Source organism: Syngnathoides biaculeatus, chromosome 5, assembly GCF_019802595.1.
Source record: "Syngnathoides biaculeatus isolate LvHL_M chromosome 5, ASM1980259v1, whole genome shotgun sequence".
NCBI classification, from domain to species: domain Eukaryota; kingdom Metazoa; phylum Chordata; class Actinopteri; order Syngnathiformes; family Syngnathidae; genus Syngnathoides; species Syngnathoides biaculeatus.
In genome coordinates this window covers 19556082-19577124 of record NC_084644.1, presented here as the reverse complement: position 1 = coordinate 19577124, position 21043 = coordinate 19556082, and the positions used below count along the sequence as shown (strand labels likewise).

At 40.4% G+C, this 21043-nt stretch overlaps 1 protein-coding gene across 7 annotated transcripts in view; it reads right to left on the bottom strand.

Moving 5' to 3' along the window:
- klhl32 (kelch-like family member 32) overlaps positions 1-21043 on the bottom strand; it is a 67730-nt gene that overhangs the window by 32585 nt on the left and 14102 nt on the right. For 3 of the 7 annotated variants that reach the window (XR_009795180.1, XM_061821215.1, XM_061821208.1), the window contains exon 4: positions 15425-15532. Coding sequence is in view for 3 of the 7 variants with exons in the window: in XM_061821215.1 (XP_061677199.1) it covers positions 15425-15532 (108 nt within the window). In the remaining 4 variants the exon portion in view is untranslated. Of the gene's footprint in view, positions 1-6780; positions 7056-10761; positions 11025-11168; positions 11229-15424; positions 15533-21043 lie in introns of those variants that run through there. The other 4 variants (XM_061821210.1, XM_061821212.1, XM_061821211.1 and 1 more) reach the window with 4 other exon arrangements.

Here is a 21043-nt window from a genome sequence, read left to right as displayed (position 1 = left end):
TTTCCCCTATGTTCTAACATATACCGACAGCATATGTTTAACGTAAAAATGAAAAACAATGATGGCTTTGTCTAATGGGCTCACTCATCTTAAGCACTATGGTAGAATTCAAATAGGCTGCAGACTTTGGGGATTAGACTGTTGTATACACTTGTCTGCTGTATTTTTCAGTAGTTTTTCGCTCCGTTAATAAAGTGGAAGTTATTTCATGCTTTATTTCTTTTTGCACCTGCTGCTCTTTTCGTTTATGATTGTTCATCTGTGTTTAAATAACAGCAGTTTTGTCGCATTTCAAGACGCCTTGTTATGTTTCCCAAGTGTCTTGGTGGATTATGTTAGTGCTCTAGTTTGCATAAACTGGGTTGGACTGTGTCTCGTTCACGTTAAAAATAAAAAAATCAAAAAAATAAAAATGCCCTGATTCTTGTAAGTAACTTGCATTTTTTTAGTATCACATCAAAAATATCATGTGAAATGAAAACATATTCATGCTCACTGAAATAGTAAGCACATCATTTTAATTTCATCAACCATGTTTGTTCAATGTAAAGCATGAACATCCATCCATCCATTTTCCATACTGCTTATCCTCACTAGGGTCACGGGCATACTGGGGCCTATCCCAGCTGACTCTGGATGATAAGCAAGGTACACCCTGAACTCTTCACCAGCCACCAGCAAGATACATAAACAAGCAACCATTCACACTCACATTAACACCTAGGCACTCACATTAACAACTAGGGGCAATTTGCAGTCTTCAATCAACCTATCCTGCATATTTTCAGGATGTTGGAAGAAACAGGATTACCCAGAGAAAACCCATGCAGGCACGGTGAGAACAGGCAAATTTCACACAGGGAGGCTGGATTTGAACCGGGACTTCCGAGTGAAAGAAAGCGAGTGACTACCGTTGAACTGAACTGATGAATGAAGACTGATTCCCCCGACACCTTTTATTTCCCTAAAATGAAAAAGTCTAAATTCTTGCAGGGGAACCCGTAGGTGAGGAGCATAGATTAAGTGATTGTTGCAACTACAGTACTCTAGTTGCAGAGAGAGAAGATTGTCTGCCAAGCGCTGGAGTTTGGACATTCTGTGGGAACAAAACCTCCATCATCATGTTTGTGGAAGAGATTTCGTAAAATTTTCTTCTGACATGATCAGACATCAGAAATCGGTCAGATGTCAGCAAAAACAAAAAAAAATGATCAGATTAGGCTGGATCTAAAGTCTCGGTTTTACCACTCTTACTACTACTACTACTACCACTTACTTACTATAATAACTATAATATTATATTATATATATATATATATATGAAAACCATACTCCATTTCAGCACTTTTATTCAGCGCCACCCGGTGGCACAACAACAAGTTGCTAATGTGCTACCACAGTAGCAAGGATGAAGATTGAATCTTGCTTGCTTTAATTTGTTCATTAACACTGCATCTGAAATTCACTCGAACTAAACAGACGTACAATAGTTTTCTATGCTGCTACTAACAAGGGACCTAACACTGGCTTTAGTATGGTAAAACTGACCACACGATGTACTGAAAATTTCGACTGAGAACAGGCAAGAAGCAGTTTGATAAGGAGCCTCTGATGGAACAGAAACCGTTATCTGAAAAGGAGCCTTCTTGGCTTCTGGTTCTCACAAGAGAATGAAAAGAATCCAGTGCACTGTCTCTCCTACTCAACCATCGCCTCAATTTGTGTTCTTAATTTCATTGGATCAAATACAAGAGACAAGTTCATTTCTTATTTGCGAACAAGATCACAGACCAAACGTGAAAAGACTCACGACGAAGTAATTCCATCATGATTTTTCCTTCCAAGGCCGGCTGGGAAAATCTTGGATGTTGTTGAAAATTTATGGTACATAAAAGAATACCCATTGAAGCGTCAAATACATCACAGATTTCTTTTTTTTCTTCCTTTATGTTCACAGCAACACACCATTGACGATGTGGAGTAAATTAGGATTGAACCTGTGGCTCATATCTTTCAAAGTAATGAATACTGGTACACAAATGTGCTGGAAAAACACAAAATAGAACTCCGGCATATATTCTATTACATCTGTGAAAAATGCATTATAGTAACTATTGGGACTTCTTCTAGATGTGTGTATCTTATTGCGTGAACCACATTGACCCTTAAGAGTCAGAACAAACGCAAACCAATGATCAACAGTACAGTAATCCCTCGTTTTTCGCAGTTAATGGGAACACCCCGTAAAATGTGAAAAATTAACTTCATAGGAATATTTAATGAATGGACCAAATGATACAGAATGGGGATTCCTTTCCATTGATGAGGCACAACGTTAGTGTTTGTGATATTGTGAGACCACATTTCTGTGAAATTTGCCCAAATTCATTGTGTTGTAAATTTGCTACGGTGAAGTTTTAGCTCGATATGTTAAAAAAAATAAAAATAAAAAACTGTCATCGGCTCGTAGATTGCATCGAAAACTAAAACGACCACTGAACTCCATCAGTCCAAAAGTGCAACCAACTGTTTACCTTGTTAGCCGCCTCAATGTCAACGTATTTCATTGTTTCACTAACCCAATTGACTGAGGGTCTGCACGGTGTAAGATGAAGCGTGAGAGAGCACGTCAGAGTTCTGACCACCGTAAAAGTGTCCTTAGCAAAATATAATCTAATTACAACTGTTGCACTGAGGCAACCAGTTATTAAAGACACACATTTGTGTGCCACCGCCGTTGCTTCCTCGGGCGAGTTTTGCTTTGTTGGTTTTTGCCATTTCTTCTGTTTTTCACTGGTTCTTAGGCATCGGCTGACTGTAGGCATTGAAAATGAGAATTGAAATTTGAACACTTCCATTCTGGTTCTCCCAGTTCCAATTGGTTCTTGATTCTTGATGTCCAATCTCCTTCTTAATCGATCAGACTTGGTCAAATGACAAATAAGGTTTTATTTAATCATGGTGCAGAATTTCCATCAAACCATCCATCCATTTTCTTTGCCGCTTATCCTCATGAGGGTAGCAGGGAGTGCTGGAGCCTATCCCAGCTGTCAGCAGGCAGGAGGCGGGGTACACCCTGAACTGGTTGCCAGCCAATCGCAGGGCACATCAAGACAAACAACAGTCACATATACAATCACACCGAGGGGCAATTTAGAGTGTCTAATTAATGTTGCATGTTTTTGGGATGTGGGAGGAAACCAACACATGCATGGGGAGAACATGCAAATGCCACACAGGCGGGGCCGGGATAGATCCCGCGGGTCTTCAGAACTGTGAGGCCAATGATTTACCAGTTGATCCATCGTGCTGGTTTTCAGTATGAAAATACAGAACAGTAATTTTGTGACAATGTACATCATATTAGATGTCAAGTTTGCAGAATTATTTTAAATTTGACTACATTAAGAATGAATATACTTAAATATACATACCATTTTTATAAGTGGAGATATACAAGAAAAAAAAGAGAATCAAATAATCTTGAATTATCATTTTTAGATTGTCCATAAACTAACCAAATTGTTTTCTTTGTATCACCACATATTTAGGTAATTCCCTTGACAGTGACTCATTAATACAATTCATCCTATTTAGGTGAATGAACAGCAGCAGGAAATGTCAGCTGAAAGCTTCCTTCTGCTTCCTGCTGTACCTGATCTGCTCATTCATATATGAGAATAATTCTAATGTAGTGATAAATATTCCGATCGAATTCATGACACACCACATGATAATTCTTGAAGTACCTTCAACAGAAGAAATACAGTTCATGTTGACCAAGTGGACACACCTTGGTTTAAAACAACGAGGTCATCCTGCACTAATCCATGCTGCCCTACTTACAGAAACCACACAGCCATGACTGCATCAATAGTATGAAGTGACAAAAATAACATCTACCTCGACTAATCCAACGTGATGGGCTGAAGTGTTAAACATACTGTATGTAGAAGTCAATGACATAATCACAGCCCATAGCGTAGTAATGGTCCATAAAATAATAAACATGACCTTTTAAAAATATAAATCGGCGCATGATATAATAATGATTTTCTCCGGTCACTCCAGTTTTCCTCCCACATTCCAAAAACGTGCAACATTAATTGGACACTCTAAATTGCGTTGAGGTGTGATTTTGAGTACGGCTCTTTTTCTCAATGTGCCCTGCGATTGGCTGGCAACCAGTTCAGGGTGTACCCAGCCTCCTACCCATTGAAAGCCGGGATAGGCTCCAACACTCGCTCCAACCCTTGTGAGAATAAGGAGCTAATAAAATGGAGGGATGGATGGATGATATAATGATATATATGTAACAATATTCACGTTACCTCCATATTGCAAAAATAAAAGTGCCTCAATATATCATCATGGTCTTGGTAAAATATCATGAGCCATTGTGTTTAAAGTCTCGTTTTGGGCTGACGACAGAGCTCGTGCACTTACGTCACCGAAAGCACGTGACTGGCAATATTGCCGGTCAAACAAAGTATTGTTCAATGCTAAATCCATTGAGATGAAACGAAAATATTGCTTATAGCACGACAACCAGAGTTTTGTCGATAGTGTTAAACATTTCGAAGGTGAAAATAAACGAAGGTACATGGAAAAATTGACACTTGGCAAAGAGGATACAATGTTTTTGCCGATAAGAAATTAATTCACTTCCGCTTGTCTTGGACAACTGAATATACACATGGATCTGGTGAGTAAGTCGTCGAGATTTACATGGAAAAGTTTGAAAGCGTATAAAAGTCTGGACGCATGCGAATAGTTTGTTGCTGGATCTGTTCACATTAGGAATAAATCCCACATAGTGACACGTTAACGTTTGCCGGAATCAATCGATCTTTTCAGCTAGCATTCAATAGAAATACCAATATTTAAAAACGTAGAAGAAACATCCTTGACTCCGCCCCTGGCGTCGGCGGTGCTTAGCATTACAGACGATTCGTTCTAGCCAAGCCAAGATGCAGAGGTGTTGTGCAACAAAACTGAGAAAACGCAACCAAATTTCTCCTCCTTTAACCTCCCATGGAGTTAACTTGACAGGATAAAGCTGTGGCTGTCACAGTTGAGGCTCGTTCACCAGCAGGGGAAATTTGCACACATCTAATCACTCCTGGTTATTAGCTGCTTAGTTATAGCCTCTTGTGCTAATACTGTATAAGCAACAACATATTTTATGAGGCGGCACGGTGGTGCAGCTGTTCAATCTTGGACTTCCGTGTGTGGAGTTTGCATGTTCTCCCCATGTCTGCGTGTGTGTAAATGTGCCTCCTGCCCATTGACAGCTGGGATAGGCTTCAGCATTCCTGCGACTATCGTGCAGCTAAGAAAATGGATGGATGGATATATATATACACGTGTAAGCACACAACACTTCCGGTTAGTATTTACGACGATGCGTGCATGCAACCCCCCCTGCCCTACTATCCCACCCCGCCGCCGGTGGATCGCGAGAAGCATTGCTGCTTGAAAAGTACAACATGGTATTAAAAAAAAAAAAAAAGTCTGGCCACCTGCTATACATTCTCAAGAATCTAAACCAACTCAGAAAAGCATCAAATCTCCGCCGTCTATATAATGGAAACAGTCCCATTATATGTATATATATTGTTCATCGTCAACACCACGCTCCTCCCAACACGTTGACTTCCGCGTGTGTGTATTCTGGCTGAAATGCTTGAACATTATTTTTTTTTGTTTGCTCAATGACGGGAGTAGTAATAGCGCGAAGCATTAACTCGCTATGCTCGCTTTGTTGGCTCTGAGTACACAGCACTTCCTGGTTACTATTTACGGTGATCTGCGCGTGTAACCCCCCTACCCTGCCCCGCCGGTCGTTCGCGAGAGGCTGACTGCTTGAAAAGTACAATTTGGGGAGAAATAAAACTACGGCCACGCTTGCTGTATAATCTCTATATCGAAACCAACTCCTCAGAAAAGTATCAAATCCCCGCGCTCCATATAATAGGACTGTTATGGTTCGTCGTTAGTGCCACACCCACTCTATAACATGTCAAGTGTTGGATGTGTGTATTCTGGCTCAAGCGCCCCGGCTTCAACATTGTATGTCACCCTACTTTTGTTTTGATTGTTTGTAATTATTTTTTCACAAAAATCATCCACAAAATGCCAGATAGTGGACGTTCTTGGTTCGGTGAAACGTATCCACGAGCAATGGGGGGTCAGAACAGGAAGCACTGCAGGCGTGGCAAATGCTGATTGGCTGTCACTTTTCCAGCCTGGCTCATTGGAATGTCTGAGCGAGAGAGGAATTTTGATTATACTTTTCCAATTTAGAGATATTTCTTGGTGAAATCTGCGGATAACTCTGGCATTAAAAGAAACACTGAACCCTCATCTACTAACTTTTAATGTGTGATCCCATTCCGATTATTTTCGACAGAGTATTCCTTTAACTATGATTAGAAAAAAAAGACAATGGTTCATGGCTCATGAACGCGGAAGTGTGTTCAGCGAAACGTTGACCTTTGCTGAAATCCATCAATCTTTTCCACTGGTATTCAATACAAATGCTAATATTTAAATAAATAACCCCTGACTCTCTCATTTATTAACAATGATTGAAAAAAAAAGAGGACGGAGTCGTCTTCATGGAACGTACATGGAAGCGATTACGCCGCACTTAACCTCGATACACCTCTGCGACAGTTTTTTTTGTTTTTTTTTTTAAACACGCATTGTTCTTAAAATAGCCAATTTGGCATTATAAATACTTTTTGGTCATTTAAGATTGGGAAGAATAATTCCTACCTGAAATGCAGTGATCGATACACAGGCGTGTGTGTATTTTGGTTGGGAACCAGCCATCATGTTTAATTGCTGAAATCCATCAATCTTTTCTGTTTTTTTCAGCTGGTATTCCATAGAATGATCTCTTTGAATACCTGTCTTGTCTGTTGTGACAACCAACAGCACAACAGGTCTCGGGTATTGTAAATATTCTCCTCCAGTTCAATGTCTCCCACAATGTTGAGCAGCTGTGTTTGACTGGCAAAAAATCATGACGTCACGTGCACGAGCTCTATATGAAACTACCCTCCTTAGCCAGGATACTACAGCCAGACAACAGCACTCATTAAGAGCATAAACACACCAGATTGGATGAGTAACCCATGTGACCATGTGGGTACGTCACCAAATTAAGAAAAAAAAAAAAGCATAAAATAATCAGCGTAAAGTAGTCTACATTACTGCAGTCCCAAAAATGAAATAATGAAATAGATCTCCTCTATGCAAACACAGATATGAAAGCAAAAATAAATCTGATATAATTTCCTCTCTTCAAATGAAATGTCCACATTTCAAATGAATCAGAGTCAGCTTTATTGGCCAAGTGTTGAAAACCACACAAGGAAATTTTCTCCGGCATTCGGTGCTGCCCTGGTACGACATTCAGAAGAAAGAACAACAAAGTAGAAAGAACAAGAGACATTTCTGTTAATCGGAACTATTCCTTATAAGAGTCACAGATGTGCACGATGTAAAGCCTACTTTATTGAGAACAGGTGAGAGATAAGGGAGTCAACGTCCCACATTGTGTTAAGCTTGTATAGATTGCCTGTACCCGTTGGCGGTTTTCGTTATAGACAAGTGCAATGACAATTGTGCAAAGGGAGCAGTTTAAAGTGGCAAATCGTGCAATAGTCTCCAAAACATATTACTAATTCTAATACTAACCCTTGGACAAGAAGGAGAAGTAGAGATAGAAAAAGAGAGGTCTTTCGGTTCTCTTGGTTTCATCTCTTTGCCCCACCTCTATCGTGAACCTCTTACAATATCAAAACTTTACCACAATATTCTAATTCACTACAATATCACAAAATTAATACTATAAAAACAAAACAAGATATATAGATATTGCTCCCCATGTAATAACATACAAGCAATGTCATAAAAGTCCTGAACCTACAACGTTCCTAAACATCCCCAACGTAATAACTTATTACTTTATTGAGTTATTAATTATGTCATTGGCCTGGTAAAAATAAATGAATCAATCAATCAATGAAATAATTTATCAATGAATCAACACAGGAAGGAACAAACAAATGAATGAACAAAAGGAAAGGATCTTTGCAAATGTAATAAGTGAGCCCAAAACTTGGCTATGTTATATATATTTTAAACATGGTCATATTCATTAGGGGCTTTTATTAATTGGATAGGATTAGGGTTACAAGTGTATCCCATAACATAAAAACAGCCCTTAACGTAATACCCCATGACCTAATAAATTAGCCTTGATGAATGCAATCGGTCCATGACAGAGGCCAATAATGTATAAGGATAACATTTACGGTATATAGCGCTTTAGCTACATTTATCAAACTTTACAAAGTCTGATATTCACCCATTCACACAAACATTTACAAACCAGTTGGTGCAAGCCAGTGCCAGGGCCACTGGGAGCAAATTACAGTTCAGTGTCATCCCCAAGGACACTTCGACAGGCAAACAGTTGGAGCTGGGATTCAAACCAGCTACCCTTCAATCACTGGACAACCCTCTCCACAGCTGCCGTAGTCAGAGTCCTGAACCTATAACCTCTACTACATACAGGGGTAGTTTGAAAGTAGAGTAGCAGACACAATTAAAGAGTGTGCAAACCATCAAGTGCAATAGACAAATACAGAAAGAGACAAAGCGTGAGAGAGATAGAGATGAAGTATATCCAAAAATAAAAATGGGTATTAATATTTCACTACATTATGATCTCAGTTATTAGATTTGCAACTTTTTATTTGATTTTATTTTTATTTCATTATTATTATTTGTTTGAACTGTCCAACAACATAATACATGTAACCTGGGAATTACATTATAAGCTTTTACATTACTGGAAAACAGTTGTTACGTTATAAATTTTAGGACTTTTACAACATAATTGGACAGTTATTAATTTATGGGTCTGTAATGTTTTAAAAAGGCCAAATTCATTACGTTGTGGCCCGCTATTAAATTACAGTCTGTGCTTCAACAAACACGGTTGATATTATTTTGTTTAACTTTCCTTATGAATTACAAATGAGAAACAGAGAGGGGAAGTTTTCATCTGTGCACTTAGCACCAAGACACCCTTGACCTCTGGAAGACTTGCAGTTGCATGCCTTGGACACTTGAATAAAAGAGAGGAGTGGAGTTGTCAACTGATCACTCTAATGGCTCTAATAGTTGGGGGGAATTCCGATCCAACATGGCAAACGTACTGTGATGGTCTGTTGGGAATGTGTGCCCTAGAGAGGCACCTCAACTCCTACGTCCAGCAGAACTTTGCCCATCTCCTGGGAGAGTCAAGGGACATTGTGGCCAACTGGACCATGTTCCACACCTCCAATATTGGGGTGGCAGACCGGAGTTGTGGCCGTAAGATGATCAGTGCCTGTCATGGCAACAATCCCTGAATCTGTTGGTGAACACCACCAGTGGGGAACATCTGGCAGAGTCTACTCGCAGTAAGGGATACCAAGCTGAAGGAGTCCGATCGGATCTTTCCGGCATATGGGACTCCTGAGCCAGCTTATTAGTACCAGCTGACAAAGCAGAATGCAGCTTTGGTGTTCGCTGAGGGAAAAACAGAGTCCAGAACTCTGAGGTACCTCTCCTATCTCTGGGTTTAAGGTCACCAATGTGGTTAAAAAGCTCCTCGGGGGAAAGCCCCTGCAATTGGATGAGATTCATCCAGAGTTCCGAAAGGCTCTGGATGTTGAAAGGCTGTCCTGGTTGACAGGCTTCTACTACATTATGAAGAAATTTGGGACAGAGCCTCTGGATTGGTAGACTTGAGTGGTGGTCCCCATTTTAAAGAAGGTTGAGAAGAGGGTTTGTTACAACTATAGGAGGATCACAATCCTCTGCCTTCCCTGTAAGGTCTATTCAGGGTTTGTGGAGAGGAGGGTCCATTAGGAAGTCGAATCTCAGATTCTGAAGGACCACTGTGTTTTTTCCATAGCCGTGTAAGAGTTTTTACATTGTCAGCTGGGTCTTCAAGCTAGTCCTGTGGGAGTGCTCTGAGAGAGGGTGGACCATAGGTCCTGTTGTATACTCTTCGGTCCCTGTATGACCAGTGTCAAAGCTTGGAGCGCATTATCGACAGTAACTTAATTTGATTCCAGTAGGTGTTGGAGTTTACTTCTGTCCCTGTATAAGCACAAACAGATGCATGGATGGATTGATGTTTCTATTATCGGTATACGTGTGCATGGTGTGTCATTTAAGTTGGATGATCATTTCCATGATTTTCATTTAGACCAAACTGCATCATCACTAAATTGAATAATTCTATATTATATATATTTTTGAATTGGAAACAATAACCATGATTAAGGTATTTTTTCAGAAAAATCAATGAAGACAAACCAAACTAATACAATAAAAGAAAATATATAGGCAAATTTTCTTTATCTTATCCACTCCACACTCACACTGCAGTTAAAACACTTGAAACACACAGCCAAAATCTATGTTCTACAACGTATTGGTTGGCTCAGTGTGGGTGTGCAGAGAGCTCTTTTTGCTCTTTGTTTTTTACTCCACCAAGTACCTGCAAGCTTTCAACTGGGGAGGATGTAGTGTATGTAGTGATAATTCTGTAAACACATTTATTTCTGGGTGCTTCACTCAAAATGTACAAACAATATGCTAAAATATTTTATTTTTCTGGGTAAGTTGCTGGACAAACGCTGCAAAGTTTGACCTGAATTTGTGAGGAAAAAATTACAGGTTTATACTCACACAAATATCAATCCAGATAAATGCAGAGAATGCAGGAGGTGTATCTGGAGTAAGAATAGTCTCCAGCAATCGCTTTAATGGTCATCGACTGGATCATGAGACAAATAACCATGACAAAGAAGATGAGAATTCATTGGATGCTCACGAACAATATGGATGAACACGATAGTGTTTGCAGATGACATAAGCCTCTTGTCCCATTAGCACCAACATTTACAGAACGAAATGTTGCATGATTCTGCTATTGGACTGAGAAGATGGGCCTGAAAATAAACAAGGCAAACACCATTAAGATGCAAATAAACAGCAAGTAGGAAGTGCTGATCAACCAACAGGGAAAGAACATCAAGAAAACTAATTCACATACAGTGAAGGAAATAAGCTATATTGCAAGTTGTCCCACTTACAAATCATGGAGGGGTCTGAAATTTTCATCGTAGGTGCATGTCCACTGTGAGGGAGATGATCTAAAAAGAAGAATCCAGAAATCACAATGTATGATTTTTTTACAATTTATTTGTGTGATACAGCTGCAAATAAGTATTTGAACACCTGAGAAAACCAATGTTAATATTTGGTACAGTAGCCTTTGTTTACAATTACAGAGGTAAAACGTTCCCTGTAGTTGTTCACCAGGTTTGCACACACTGCAGGAGGGATTTTGGCCCACTCCTCCACACAGATCTTCTCTAGATCAGACAGGTTTCTGGGCTGTCGCTGAGAAACACGGAGTTTCAGCTCCCTCCAAAGATTTTCCGTTGGGTTTAGGTCTGGAGACTGGCTAGGCCACGCTAGAACCTTGATATGCTTCTTAAAGAGCCACTCCTTGGTTTTTCTGGCTGTTTGCTTCAGGTCATTGTCATGTTGAAAGACCCAGCAACGACCCATCTTCAATGCTCTGACTAAGGGAAAGAGGTTGTTCCCCAAAATCTCATAATACATGGCTGCGCTCATCCTCTCCTTAATACAGTGCAGTTGTCCTGTCCAATGTGCAGAAAAACACCCCCAAAGCATGATGCTACCACGCCCATGCTTTACAGTAGGGATGGTGTTTTTGGGATGGAACTCATCATTCGTCCTCCTCCAAACACAGTTCGTGGAATTATGACCATTTTGGTCTCATCTGACCACAAAACCTTCTCCCATGACTCCTCTGTATCATCCAAATGGTCAGTGGCAAACTTAAGACGGGCCTTGACATGTGCTGGTATAAGCAAAGGAACCTTCCGTGCCATGCATGATTTCAAACCATGACGTCTTAGTGTATTACCAGTCACTTTGGAAACGGTGGTCCCAGCTCTTTTCAGGTCATTGACCAAGTCCTGTTGTGTAGTCCTGGGCTAATTCCTCACCTTTCTAAGGATCACTGAGACCCCACGAGGTGATATGTTGCATGGGGCTCCACTCCGATTGCGATTGACTGTCATGTTTAGCTTCTTCCATTTTCTAATGATTGCTCCAACAGTGGACCTTTTTTCACCATGCTGCTTGGCAATTTCTCAATAGCCCTTTCCAGCCATGTGGAGTTGTACAATTTTATCTTTGGTGTCTTTGGACAGCTCTTTTGTCTTAGTTATGTTACAAGTTTGAGTCTTACTGATTGGATGGGGTGGACAAGTGTCTTTATGCAGGTAACGACCTTACACAGGTGCATCTGATTCAGGATAATACATGGAGTGGAAGTAGACTTTTACAGGCGGACTAATAGATCTTTGAGGGTCAGAATTCTAGCTGATAGACAGGTGTTCTAGAGAAGATCTGTGTGGAGGAGTGGGCCAAAATCCCTCCGTCCCTCAGTGTGTGCAAACCTGGTGAACAACTACAGGAAACGTTTGACCTCTGTAATTGCAAACAAAGGCTACTGTATCAAATATTAATATTGTTTTTCTCAGAGGTTCAAATACTTATTTGCAGCTGTATCACACAAATAAATCATTAAAAAAAATCATACAGTGTGATTTCTGGATTTTTCTTTTTAGATTATCTCTCTCTCTGGGAGAACTTGCAATATAACAGGGTGTTCAAATACTTATTTTTTTTCACTGTAGCTGGGATAGGCTCTGGTACTCCCGTGACCCTTGTAAGGATAAGCAGCTTATAAAATGGATAAATGGAGTCTCGTGTGTTTGAAGTTGTATTACTTTGCCATCTTTGTCCTTATGAAGGGGTTTATTTTTCTGTATATTAATCTTAACATAACGTGGTTCCATTTTTGTTAGAATTCACTGACAGTTATGGTAAAATGGCACAGACGATGTCCTCTATGGGAATGAAAAAAGAAGATGAAGATGGTGTTAATGATGGTATGATAAATTGAAAATGTACCACAATGAATGAAGAATAGTGTTTTGAAATTGAAAAAAAAATGACAAAAATGACATTGTGGTTGACTTTGGAGGTTCCCTGTCTGAACATTCCCAAATGTGTTAGTTATGCATCATCAAAATTAAAGAAGAGCTATTGTTGGATTGTTTTTTTTTTTACTTATTCTCACACTTGCATTACGGTTAACAATGTTAAACTGTTAGTTGAGCGTTACTGTACCTATAAAATATTAAAGCTTTTTATAGTGTGCAGTGTACTGTATTATGCTTTGGCTTAGAAGTTCAGTTGTTTAAAAAAAAAAAAAAAAGCTTAAAACACAGCAAAAGCATGAGTTGGAACATCAACATTTTATGGCCATTGCAAAAACATCCCGTGACAGCATATCTCCTAAACGTGCAGGCCTGTATAACATGTGGCTGAAGGATTTTTGTGGGTTATTATTTATGGTGTGGGGATAACCATATTGACCTCATCTTATCTACTATCATCTCCTCTGGGCAGACGGATAGCAGAGCCAACTGATGCAGGCAGCATGCAAGCCTGCTGTTGACCTACTTACACTCCTAACCAACTACTACTTACTCATTTCCACTGTGGATATACAATTGGGAAGTAATAACAACTTGAGTTCACGGCTTCTTGAGATCACATATAAGGTGCTTGGTTGCTTGTTGGACTGAATATTGCGGATGGTGCAAGGGTAAAGGTCGAATGATATGCTCAGATAATTGTGACTGGTGAGAGTATGCAAACAGCAAAATGGTAATACATTGCATCTGAAAATAATGCCCTGCACACTGTTGACAATATCCATCCATCCATCAATCCATTCATCTATTTTCTTCTGCTTATCCAATGTTGGATCGTGGGGGCATTCAGTTTTACAGGGGGAGCCCAGATTTCCCTCTCCCCAGCCACTTCATCCAATACTTCAGGGAGGATCCCCAGGCATTCCCAGGTTAGCTAGCAGACAGAGTCTGTTCACCCTATCCAGGGTAGTCCACAGGGTTTGTTCTTGGTGGGATGTGCCCAGAATTCCTCACCAAGGGAGGTGTCCAGGAAGCATCCTAAGCAGATGTCCACACACTTCATCTGGATCCTCTCAATGCGGAAGAATAGCAGCTCGACCCTAAGTCCCGCCAGAAATACAATTTTCTCACCCTATCTTTGAGGGAGAACCTGGACACCCTGCGGAGGAAAACCATTTTTGCCACTTGTATCTGAGATCTTGTTCTTTTGGTCATAACCCACAGCTCATGACCATAGGTGAGTGCAGCAAAGTAGATTGACCGGTAAAGTGATCGCTTCACTCTCTCCTTAGCTCATTCTTCACAACAATAAACTGGTATAAAGTCTGCATCACTGCAGATGGTGCACCAATCTGCCTGTCGATTACCTGTTCCATTCTTACCTCACTCATGAACAAGATACCAAGATATTTGAATATAGATATATACGAATATTTGAAAGGGGAATGAATTGAATGAAAGATGCATTTCAACACATTTAACCCATTGGTTTCTAAACTTGCCTAAATACTGTACATGTATACCATCCATCTAACCATTTTATGAGTCACTTATTCTCACGGGGGTCACGGGTGTGCTGGAGCCTATCCCAGCCGTCATCGGCAGAAGGCAGGGTAAACCCTGAACTGGTTGCCAGCCACTCGCAGGGCACATGGAGACAGATAACAGTTGGACTCACAATCACACCTTGAGGCAATTTAGAGTCATCAATTGATGCATGTCTTTGGGATTCACTCCTTGCAGGGTCACTTCATCTGCCTCACTCTTCACCATGCACAAGCTGAACGTGGACTGATAATGCAACAAAACATGGAGACCAGATGAGGGACTCCATACTACTTTTTTTTTTACTGGAACATGCAAACTCCATACCGGGGGACAAGGATTTCAACCTCGGTTGTCAGAATTGTGAGGCAAACGCTCTACAACTGTCCCACAGTTCCACTACATGTATATATTTATTTGAAAGAATCGTAATATCTCATATTTCTACAGCAATTTTCAACAAACCAAAACAAATATTAAAGGGACAATGGGGAACAATCAGAAAACAAAGAAACAAGGCTTGAGAAGTGCGAAACTAAAAATTAAGTAGAAAAGATAGAACATTAACCGTTAGCTATAATGATAATGTGTAATTAAAGTGAAAAACTAACAGTTCCCTCAACACATTCCCCATTGTGGCAAAACAATGGGTGCTTTCACTGTTATTTTCTGTATGTATGAGTAATTCAATTCTAATTCTCTTTTTTTCTTTCCCCAAATATCCCTGACAAAACTTTATCTAATGCAGGTGTGTATTTGGTTACCTGTCCAGTGTAGGCAAAGTCCAAGGCGTGCTTCAGTCCAACACTGGTCACTCCTTGCAGGGTCACTTCATCTGCCACACTCTCCACCATGCACAAGCTGAACATAGCCTGATAATGCAAGAAATAATGGAGGTCAGATGAAGGACTCCCCACTAGTTTTTTTTTTGCTGGAATATTTTCAAAGTCTTAATGGTCACTTGTTAGTGTTTTATGTGTGAGTTGTAGCTACACTGCAAAATGAGTTGTAGAGCTGCTGCAGACACAACAATGCAGTTATTCAAAGCCTTCCAAACACAGACTACGTCTGGTATTGATTGCCTTCCTCAACTCAAAAGTTCAGCATAAATATTTTCTATATAGCACAATCAATCCATTGTGATGTACCTCACCTCAATATTTAAAAAAGGACCTTGTAAATATTGCCTAACTTCACATATGTACATTGTTTTATCTTCTGATTCATTCTCTCTGGTGATCTACTTAATCTGGCAATTTAATTTAAGGGACTCAAAACAAGTGTCCTGCTTTAGCAAAAATAATACGAAACTCTTTTAACTGACAGTGAGCGACAGATGTCATTTTAACATTTATTTTTCGTGTTTGTAATGGTGTAGACCTGCATTACACCATAATGAAAGTTGATTCTAACATTTCAAGTACCTTTATAGCTACATGATGGAGCCTATCCCACCTAACTTGGTGAAAGTTGGGGTAGACCATGAAATGGTCATCAGCCACTTACAGGGCACAACGAATAATCACTTGCACTCATATTCACACCTATGGACAACTTAGTGTCCTTAATTAACCTACCTTGCATGTTTTGGGGATGTGGGAGGAAGCCGGAGTACCCAGAGAAAACCCACTCAGGCACGGGGAAAACAGCCAGCCTTTTTGGATTGCTCAAACGTAGTGGAGGTTTGTACTCTAATGGAGTATCTTTTGACTTGTCCTTGTAGAGGTTTGTATTCATGTGGATCTTGTTGATTATGCAAGCGGACCTAATGAAAAGTTCAGTGTGTGTGCATAATCTCCTCATATGCGTCAAAGGCCCAAAGGCAGGGAAGTTAAACCATCTCTTTCTGTCACAAAAAGAAAGTGCATTTGTCACAAAACTCCAATTGAGTTTTGGATGATTCATGGTGCACATGAACTTCAAATCGGCATCACCCCCATCTCCTCTGGCAAATGGCCACTCGAGAGTAGGAACAACTTGAATTTGTGCCAAATTTTGTCCAGTGCTTGCACAACCTAGTTGATTTACCACCGAGCCAATTAAAATTACACTGGTCCATTAGGCACAGGGAGTCATGCGCTACAATCCGAGGAATAATGGTCATAGCTGTAGTTTGCCTGCACAGATGAGAGAAAATGAAAAAAGTACTGTGCAGGACCATCCATTGTATCAATACTGTGGGCACCGAGTGTTTGCAGAGCTGTCTGTCCCAAGCATGATTGTTCCTGACCTGGATGTAGGTGTTTATGATGGATGGCTCTGCTGACTTAGGATACAGAATCCTACATCCTGCTCACTGCAGTCTTTTCGTCATGATGCTGCAGGAGGAGTGCAGTGCTACATTTATCCTGACCTCTTGGCAAAATATGACTGCTTGTGTGACCATTCAAACATATAAATCCAATATGAACCCAACATTATTTAGAGAGCAGTGATTCACAAACTAATGTGTCAGCTGTCTGTATGGAAAATTATCCAATTTAACTTAATTGGGTTAGAAAATGCATATTTAAAAATTTCTACCTGTATAGCATATCAGCTTTAAGTTCAACAAGCCAAGATTTCACACTGAGTGAATACATATAGCAATCCCTTTTTTTAGCCGCTTATCCTCACAATAGTCGCAGAAGTTTTGGAGCCTATCCCAACAGTCAACGGGCAGGAGGTAACTGATAGCCAGCCAATCGCAGGGCACATAGAGATGGACAACAGTCGAACTCACAATCACACCTAGGGGCAATTCAGTGTCCAATTAATGTTGCATGTTTTTGGGATGTGGGAGGAAACCGGAGTGCCTGGAGAAAACCCACGCAGGCACAGGGAGATCATGCAAACTTCACACAGGTGGGGTCGGGATTGAACCTAGATCCTCAGAACAATGAAGCCAACGCTTTACAGTTGCGCCACCATACCGTCTGAGTGAATACATTTTTTAATTAATTCACATGAGCTCAGGTTGGTACAGTGGGTAACTGATTATTACATCTGCCTCACAGTTCTAAGGACCCGAGTTCAAATCTGGTCTCGTCTGTGTCGAGTTTGCATGTTCTCGTCATGCAAAAGTGGGTTTTCTCTGGACACTCCAGTTTCCTCCGACATCGCAAAAACATGCATGATTGGTTAATTGTTGACCCTAAATAATTTCTGCCCTACAATTGGGTGACGACCAATCCAGGGCCTCCCACCCGAAGTCAGCGGTGCTCACGAAGTAGCCCTCAGCCTCAAAAAGTTTGGTGACCCTTGCTCTATCGACACCGACCACAGATGGCAACTTCCTGACTACAGACAAAAACAATCCTCAGACATAGGCTGGAACCATGAGATCCAATAATAACGCAAATAAAATAAGCTTTGCTTTAAACTCAGGCGAGGTCTGGATTGCATTTTACATGCCGTTACATGCAGATACAGTTTCCTGTGTGAGTCATCATTTGACCATCAAAGAAATCCTGATTCTTCAGACCTGATACAGTACACACTCACCAGACAACATTAATTGTATCTTCAAATCTGTTTATATTGTACAAAACGGGCTACCTTACTTACTAAAAATAAGTGGCATGTAAGTAAGGACATTTTTGGAATAGCTTTTGTAGGTAGTTGTTCCAACTATACATTATCTTTTTTTTTTTTTTTTTTAGGGCAAGGTCTACAAATGGCTCGTTTAATCAAAGGTTTCACATAAATGTTCATTATGAACACATCATTTCATCTTGTTTGACTAACCTGCACACTCAAAAACTTTAAAGCCCAAGTGACATGCCTATAAACATTCTAAAATAGATACAGTGAAGAAAATAAGTATTTGAACATCCTGCTATATTGCAAGTTCTGCCATTTAGAAATCATGGAGCGGTCTGAAATTTTCATTGTAGGTGGATGTCCACTGTGAGACAGATAATCTAAAAAGAAAAATCCAGAAATCACAATGTTTGATTTATTTGTATGATACAGCTGGAAATAAGTATTTGAACATCTGAGAAAAACAATATTAATATTTGGTACAGTAGCTGTTGGAGTAGGAGTTGTACAATTTTGTCTCTGGTGTCTTTGGACAGGTCTTTGAGGGTCATTCTATCTCATAGACAGATGTTCAAATACTTATTTGCAGCCGTATCACAAATAAATCGTTATAAAAATCATACATTGTGATTTCTGGAGTTTTCTTTTTAGATTATCTCTCTCACAGTGGACATGCAACATACAATGAAAATTTCAGACCCCTCCATGATTTATAAGTGGGAGAACTTGCAACATAGCTGGCTGTTCAAATACTTATTTTCTTCACTGTATTGTAATGAAAAATACATATATTCACTTCAATGTTTTTAAAAAAATAAATATGAGCGGAGTGTATCATCGATGTGCAAAGTTGCAGAAGTCTCACTTGACATCCAAGTGGTTACCATATTGCCTGCAACGTCATCAGCAGATGTCACACTGGGACATTCGTTATTGAAAACACGTAGTGGCACTGCTAAGGGAGAGGAACAACAGAGATTTTAGGATTTTTCCGACGCCCCTTCTGACACGGAAACTCTTTTCGAAGAAGAGAACATCTCATAATTGAGTGAAGTGACCGGGGCAACATTAGCCTATCGTTTCGAGTCATACTTACATGATATGCGAATCACTTCTAACTAACAACAGACTCCTTGACAGTATGACAGAACATAGCATACTCAGCCGCGAGTGACGACTGGATCACGACTTCAGCCGGGATGGCTCATTGCGGTGCTGAGCCAGGCCGCTTTATGGTGTTGTTGTCGCTTGCAGCTGAGTGCGTCATCGTTAGCGGTTATTTATCGCCGCTGCCATCGGCAGCATTGTTCATCGCCGATGGATGAACAACGACGCCGACGATGGCGCACTCAGCCACTGGCGACGACAACGCCGTAAAGCGGCCCAGCTCGGCACCGCGATGAGCCACCCCAGCTCGGCGCTGCGATGAGCCACTACGGCCAAAGCCGTGATCGGCAGATGCGGCGCCAAAGCTGTGACCGGTGGATGCGGCGTTGACACACACATAGACAGATTTAGCACCCCTGACTTAAGTACGCTGATATTTTGTTACAATTTGAGAGGATTACATCCCAACTATTATTTTTTTGAGTAGCTCTATACACACCTACCTGTCATTTGGAACCTGCGAAGCTCTCGTCCTTTGCACCTGTGCAATCAATTTTTCACAACGAACCAGGTCTTTTGGAACATATGAAAAGTAAATCCATCCTCCCGAGTATTCGAACAATATCCAGCAATACAACGAGCTGGCATTTTGTCTAACACGATCAAAGAGGTACCTTCCAGCAGGTAAAATTAGTATAAACACATGAGGCCACCTGAGTGCGCTCCCACTGATAACGTCACTTCCTGCATCTTCTCCAAAACAAATCTCTCAAGAGGATTTTCATGGCGGGAGTTACAAAAAGCCATTTCTGTCAAAATCATGTTTTGTGGTAGAAAAAAAAGGATGGGTCCATGCTGGCTGCCTTTTTTTTTTTAATTAAAAACATACAAAAATCATGCATTTCATGTCAGTTGAACTTTAAGTAGTATTTCCATGCCAATCTGCTTGTAGCCAGTCAATATTATTGCTCCACGGGCTAAGACAGTCCAGGAAAAAAATTGGTTTTGTCTTGTTTCTCTTGTATCCAGTTGTTTTGTTATTCAAATGTATTGACTTTATATAATGTGTTTAAAAGATATCAAACTTGTAAAACTAGGAATACATAAATTTGGTCTCTCACATTTGGCTGGGGGTCATGGGTGCATCCATATTTGCGTGATGATGGCATGGCTGGTTTACCTTCCAGAGGTTTTGGTAATGTGACAATATTGGAAGAGGCAGGTAACATAAATAACTCACGTTTAGGTAGGTACAATATTTGGCTACAATCACCTGCCAAAGAGTCAGATTATGTTCCTACTTGGTGTTGCTGTTAATTTAGTTTCAGCGTCTTTCATTGTCCCTTCGTCATCGTTGGTGGACAGAGCCAAATGAAATGCACCAGCAAGCCATTGCAATCCGTCAAATTTAAAGCCCAGCAGTGGCAGAAAGCAGTTGTCAGATTATTGCTTCTGCCTACTGCCATTGCTCTTTTGTATTTCTAATGTTCTGAGTTTCGAGTGACCTGTCCACAGTTCAGTGGGACGTTCTGTGCAGTGTGCTGTTATTTTTTCGCAAGTACAAATTCATCCATCTAGTTTGCCTATATGCTTGTGGAGGATTTGTTGTTCATTAGTCCACTCCTTTTCACTGCAGTTGCATCCACCCGCATGCCCTTTGTTTATTATTGTTTGTGTAACTCGCCTGACAGCGTACCTTTTTCGTTGTCACTTTTGGTTGGTTATTGCTTGAATCAAGGTTTCTGTTGTCTTTT